The sequence below is a fragment of the Castanea sativa genome, chromosome 2 (assembly GCF_040712315.1).
Source record: "Castanea sativa cultivar Marrone di Chiusa Pesio chromosome 2, ASM4071231v1".
Lineage (NCBI taxonomy): Eukaryota > Viridiplantae > Streptophyta > Magnoliopsida > Fagales > Fagaceae > Castanea > Castanea sativa.
Window position 1 is genome coordinate 39,213,744 of NC_134014.1, and position 6,991 is coordinate 39,220,734.

The 6,991-nt window shown below is 44.4% G+C and overlaps 1 protein-coding gene across 1 annotated transcript; it reads left to right on the forward strand.

Moving 5' to 3' along the window:
• The first annotated feature begins 4,169 nt into the window (after positions 1 to 4,169).
• LOC142625318 (uncharacterized) lies at positions 4,170 to 4,640 on the forward strand. The gene has a single exon (XM_075798996.1). The coding sequence runs from the start codon at positions 4,170 to 4,172 to the stop codon at positions 4,638 to 4,640; it is 471 nt and encodes a 156-aa protein (XP_075655111.1).
• Positions 4,641 to 6,991: the final 2,351 nt, after the last annotated feature.

The following is a 6,991-nucleotide window of genomic DNA, read 5'->3' on the forward strand; positions in this document are numbered from 1 at the left end:
TCAAAAGAGTTGCAAGAGAGTGGTTCGCGAAGTTACTAACATCGCCCATCGATAGCCTCGAGCAGTTGGGCAATTCCTTCTTACATCACTTCATTAGGGGATAGCGCCCGAGAAGGCCAATGTCGTACATGAGATAAGGAGAAAAGGAGACCCTAAGGTCGTACATGAAGCGTTTCACTCGAGAAACTTTAGAGGTCAACGAAGCTGATGATAAAGTGTAGCTAACAACCTTTAAAGCTGGATTGAAATCCAGGGAGTTCGTGGTATCACTCGCAAAGAGTTCCCCAAAGATGATGGCAGAAATGCTCCTGAAGGTATAGAATTACATGAACGTCGAAGATGCCTTAGTAGCAATAAAAGACGTAGAAAAGTCCAACGAAAAGGAGAGGAAGGAAGACGATCGGAAAGGATGAAAGAAGAAGCGTTCAGATCTTTAGAATAGCGACAAGGGTAAAAGGAAAGACAATAAAGCTCCTTGTGTGGTAAAATTCACTTCTTTAGTTATGTCTGTTAACAAAATTTTAGGGCAGATTGAAGATGAGTATTACCTTAAATGGCCAAGGCCGTTATATTCATCACCTAATGTACGTGACAAGAAGAAATATTGCCGTTTCCATAAGGATCACGACCATTACATAGAAGATTGCTAGGACTTGAAGGAGCAGATAGAGGAGCTCATACGAAAAGCGAAGTTGCAGAGGCTTGTGAAGAAGGGAGAACTCTGCATGTCTAGGGACGATGATAAGGATAAACATGAAGCCTCTCCAAGGGACGAAGATCACGCATCTCAATGACCACCAAGTGTGATCGGGGAGATAAAGACGTTCACAGGAGGATTGCCAACAGGAGGATCGTTTAGATCTCTAAAGAAATCATATCAGAGGCAGGTGAATAACATCCATAGGACACCACCCTTAAAGCAAAGACAGACGGACAAGGATATGTTTTTCTCGGAAGAAGACAATAGAAGAGTGAAGCAGCCACATGAAGACCCCTTGGTCATAATGCTTACGATAAAAGGGTTCAATTCTAGGAGAGTCCTCGTTGACAATGGTAGCCCCGCAGACATCATCTATCTCTCTGCTTTTCAATAGCTAAAGTTAGATCCAAGAAGGTTGCGCCCTTTTGAGTCCCCTCTCATTAGCTTCAGTGGGGACAGAGTGTATCCCAAAGGCATAGTGACGTTGACGGTCACAGTGAGGTCTTATCCGCAACAGTTGACTTGTCAATTGGACTTCCTAGTGATAAATTGTCCCTCTTCATACAAGGTGATCATTGGGAGACCTACACTTAATTGCTGGAAGGTAGCCACGTCCACCTATTGCCTGAAGGTAAAATTTCCAACGGAAAATGGTGTAGGTGAAGTAAAAGGGGATCAAGTACAAGCTAGGGAGTGCTACTAAGCAGTATAGGCTGCAAAAGAAAACCATACGTGGATGATTGAGGAGAAAGAAGATGAGAATGTGGAAGCCCTAGAGACTGTGGAGCTGGTAGACGGAGAACCAACGAAGACCACAAGAGCAGGGATGACCATGAGTACGAACATGAAGAAGAAACTAGTCCAATTCCCTAAGGAGAACCTAGAAATCTTCGCTTGGAGCCACGAGGACATGCCAAACATATCCACAGAGATCATCCAACACAAGTTAAATGTTGACCCTAGGAAAAAGCCTGTCCAGCAGAGATGACGAGTGTTCGCTCCAAAACGAAACCAAACTATCATGAACAAGGTAAATAAACTACTAACAGCGGGCTACATCCGCGAGGTCTACTACCCGAACTGGCTGTCCAACGTCGTCCTTGTAAAGAAGGCAAATGGGAAATAGAGGATGTGTGTGGACTTCACAGACCTGAACAAGGCTTGCCCAAAGGACAGCTTCCCCCTGCCAATAATATACCAACTGGTGGATTCCACAGCAAGACATAAGCTCCTGACTTTTATGAACGCATTCTCGAGGTACAACCAGATAAAAATGGTGGAGGAAGACCAAGGGAAAACTGCCTTCATCATAAGTTAGGGGCTCTACTGCTATAAGGTGATGCTCTTTGGATTGAAAAATGCAGGAGCCACCTACCAGAGGTTAGTGAACAAAATGTTCAGTCAGCAGATTTGGAGGAACATGGAAGTGTACGTGGACGACATGCTCGTCAAGAGCAAAGAAGAGTTTGCTCACTTGGACGATCTCCAAGAGACGTTCACAACTCTTAGGCAGTATCAAATGAAGTTAAACCCCAACAAGTGCCCCTTTAGGGTGGCGGCAAGGAAGCTCTTAGGGTTCTTGGTGTCCCAGAGAGGAATAGAAGCGAACCCAGAGAAGGTGTGAGCCATACTAGAGATGACATCCCCTAAGACTATGAAGGAATTCTAGAAGCTCACAGGGAGGATAGCAGCACTCAACAGGTTCGTCTCAAAAGCAACGGACAAATGCTTTCCTATTTTGAAAACTCTGAAGCAAGCCTTCGTTTGGATGGACGAGTGTGAGACAACTTTCCAGGAACTCAAGCGCTACCTAAGCAATCCAACCCTCTTGAGCCCATCCAAGGAGGAAGAAAACCTGTATTTGTACTTAGCAGTGTCAGCTACAGCTGTGAGCTCTGCCTTGATTCGGGAAGAGGAAGGAAAACAGCTACCAGTTTACTATGTCAGCCAGGCTTTCTAAGGAGCAGAAGCTAAATACCCGCGCATAGAAAAGATTGCATTTTCTTTGATTGTAGCTTCATGCAAGCTGGGCCCCTACTTCCAGGCAAACCCTATCTTAGTGATGACAGACCAATCTATAAAAAAGTCGATGAACAAGCCCGAGGCTGCAGGAAGCATGATCTAGTGGGCTTTCGAGCTCATCCAATTCGACATTGAATACCACCCTAGGACAGCTATTAAAGCGCAGACATTGGCAGATTTCATTGCCGAATTTACAATCCCTGACAAAGAGGGAGCTACAAATGAAGTGGAAAGATGGACGAGTCAGACTGATGGTTCATCAGTCCGAAAGAGGGGCGGAGTATCATCACCCCAAAAGGAGAGACACTCAAATAAGAAGTCTAGCTAACATTCATGACCACCAACAATGAAGCTGAATACGAAGGAGTACTGGCGAGACTAAGGGTCGAAAAGGCACTAGGAATAAAAAACTTGCTCTTCCAGAGCGATTCAAAGCTCGTCGTGGTCAGATAAATGGGGAATTCGAAGCAAAGGAGGAAAGGATGCAAAAATACATAAAGTTGACGAAGCTTTTGATGCATGAGTTTGATCAGGTGGAGTTCACACAGATCCCTAGAAGCCAGAATATGGGGGCAAATAAGCTAGCGAAACAGTCGTCGTCAGAAGCAGGACCAATGAATACAGACTTGAAGATCAAAGTCCAGAAATGTCTCAGCATCGAAGAGGTCCCCACCTTTGCAATCCAGAGCGAAAGTAGCTGGATGACCCTAATCTTGACCTTCCTTCAGGATAAACGGCTTCCACAGGATGTCAAAGAGGCTAGGAAGATCAGGAAGAGGGCAACAAGGTTCACGATCCTAAATGACACCCTGTACAAAAGAGGATTCTCCATGCCTTACTTGAAGTGTGTCAATGAGGAGGAAGCCAAATATATTCTAGAAGAGATCCATGAAGGAATTTGTGGAGACCATGCAGGCCCGAAGTCCCTGATTAGCAAAGTTATCCGAACGGGTTATTTTTGGCCTACCTTGCAAAGGGATGTAAAGGAGTTCGTCAAGAAGTGCAACAAATGTCAAAGGTTTGGGAACGTCCAATGTATCACATCTGAGAAACTGATGACAACAGCCTCTCCATGGCCGTTTACCTAGTGGGGACTTGATATTGTTGGCCCGTTACCCCAAGGTAAAAGACAGGTAAAATTTTTACTAGTTGCCATTAATTATTTCACGAAATGGGTTGAAGCATAAGCACTAGCAACCATAACGAAGACGAAGGTTCAGAACTTCGTATGGAAGAATATAGTTTGCCGATTCAAGATACCACAGACGATCATATCAGACAATGGGCGGTAGTTCGACATTCAAGGTTTCAGGGACTCCTGCTTGGGGTTAGGAATTAAGAAGCAATTCTTATCACCTGGTCACCCCCAAGCTAACGGCTAGACGGAAGTGACGAACCGGACCTTGCTCAAGATCATCAAGGCTTGGTTAGACAAGGCAAAGGGTGCATGGCCGGAAGATTTGCCCAACATTTGTGGGTGTACAGGACTACAACAAGAACCCCGATAGGAGAGAACCCCTTCAGTCTCACCTATGGCACCAAAGCAGTAATCCCAGTTGAAGTAGGAATCACCAGATTAAGACGAGAAGTTTTCCACGAAGGCAACAATGACGATCAAGTAAGAGTCAACTTGGATTGCTTGGACGAATCCAGAGATGATGCATCTCGTAAGATGGCGGAGTACCAGCAAAAGATGTCTGAGTACTACAACAAGAAAGTGAAGCTCAGACGGCTGAACATAGGAGATCTCATCCTGCGCAAGGTCACACCTACTACCAACTACCCAACCCAGGGAAAGCTTGGCCCAACCTGGGAAGGACCCTACAAAGTCACCCATTATTTTCCAGGCAAGGCAGCTATCACCTGGAAATGTTGGACGGGAGGAGACTACCGCGACCATGGATTATTGAGCATTTGAAACAATACCATTAATAAATGTAATGGATGATTGTATTCATGTTAGAAATAAAGCAATAAAAGAATTATTTTGCCAACATGATGCGTGTAAAGCTAAAAAGAAAAAAAAATTGGTAAATTGGCTAAGTAACAAGATTCCGCCTAGACGGATGTAAGTTACCGACGAAGCTAAATATGACAAGATCCCTTTAATGGGTGTAAGTCACCAAAAATTGGCTAAGAACAAGATTCTGCCTAGACACATGTAAGTTACTAACGAAGCCAAAAATGACAAGATCCCTTCAATGGGTGTAAGTCACCAAAATTTGGCTAAGTAATAAGATTCCGCCTAGACGGATGTAAGTTATCGACGAAGCCAAAAATGACAAGATCCCTTCAATGGGTGTAAGTCATCAAAAATTGGCTAAGTAACAAGATTCCGCCTAGACGGATGTAAGTTATTGATGCATTAGAGATAAGTCACAAAAAATTGACTAGGAAAAATCTGCCAAAACGGAAACAAACTACTGACAAATGCAGATCACATACAGTAAAAAAGTATCATACACGACAATGCAGGAAAGTAAACAGGTAAACAATGAATAGTTAATAGAATCAAAAGCCCAAAAACACTGGGAAAAAGACATTGGTCTTAAATTAGAATAAAAATACTATTCTGAAAGTAGAATAAAAAAGCTCAAAAAACACACTGGGCACCCAAAAAAAAAGGTAGGCAAACATAAAGCAGGAACATGAGCAGGTTCAAGCAGTGGTTGTGTCATCACCAGCAAGAGGAGGTAGGGGAACATCTCTGGGAACATCACCAGCAGGAGCGGCAGACTGAGAGGCCTTGTTTGTCGCCATAATCCAGTCTACCTTTTCTAGATCCAAATTCTCCAGATTCACTCCGGAGGGATGCTTGACTAGGTACAGACGAAGGAGCTCAAAGCCCTTGTAGTACCAACTGAAGAGCACAGTGTTGTACTCCTTAGTTTGCTGGAAAGTCTCAACGACCTTGGCAGCAACGATCTTTATTTTCTCTTTCGTGGCTTGGAGTTGCTCATTCTTCTCCAAAGTCAGCTGCCTCTTAGCTCTAAGGTCGTCTCCCAAGACCTTGATCTGCTCCTTGACGGTGTTGGCCTCATCCATGGCAGAAATGATATCATTCTTCGATTTAGAATTCTCTACCTCCAAAGCCTCCACCCTGGACATCGCCAACGCGACCTTTGCTTCATGGGTAAGGTACTCTGAAGTAATATGAAGACTCTCCCCCAGAACCTGAAAAAAGGATCCAACTGTCAGAATAATGCAAAAAGAAGAAAAAGAAAAGGGTGAAATTGAACAAGTACACTATCTGGATGAGTTTGTGGATATGTCGACCCACAACCTCATCAAAGGACATGCCAAAGAAGACCCTCAGCTCCTCGACCGTAAAAGCCTCTTATGCCCTTGCTAGTGCAAGGCGGCGTTGTCCCAAACGTTGGAAGAACGGGAATCAGCCTTATCTTTCCCCTTGTCGACCACGTGTTGCTTCTTCCGGATGGGAATAATCTCTTCAACCGAGGTAGTCGGGGAAACTGTCTACGTAGCTGAAGTGACGGAGACCCCCTTCTCCACAACGTGCACTGTCCTCTTCCCAAGACTGGAAAGGGGCTCATTCTTCTTGGCCCTCATTTTTACATACATCTCTTGATTAATTTAGTCGTCATTTCTGCAAAAGAAAAAAACTTGTTAAAAAAAAAAGGAAAAAAGAGAAGGGAAAGCAGAAACAACGACGAGCCAAATAAGTACTTACTCTTCTTTTCCTAAATCTCTATGGTGCGCCGGGCATAAGTGAAAGGCTCCGGACCAAGGCAGTGCAGAGCTAAGGTACGGGGATCGACCAGATCGTCGAAGTCGTCAATCGTTTTTGCATACTCAATAGCCGCCTCAACACGTTGCTTGTACCTTCTCTTGAGTTTTAGCCGTCTCTTAATTGCACGAGAACAAATAGGAGAATTAGCTATGACAGAATGCATACAAAAGAAAGAAGGACGAAGGACTAGCAAAAAAGACAACGCACCTAGACTCGGGGTTCTCCACTGACGAAGCAACCTAGGGAGATCACCCCAAACTTCGTCAGAAGGAGTCTCCCACTCATCCCTAGACACAAAAAAGAATCGGGATTTCCAATATCTGAATGACGAGGGCAGGTCCCTGATGATTCTAGTCTTCCTCACCCAAGGCACCAGTTTGTAATACCCATGTTCCTTGGACTCCTTTAAGCGATACAAGTAAGTAAACTCGTCCATCTTGATCATATCTCCTTCAATGGCAGCGAGCCATATCTCCATACAGTCGACCATTATCCTCCACGAGTTTGGTATAAGTTGT

Excerpts from the sequence above, each read along its gene's own strand:
- LOC142625318 (XM_075798996.1), top strand. The coding sequence starts at position 4,170 with ATGGCCGGAAGATTTGCCCAACATTTGTGGGTGTACAGGACTACAACA.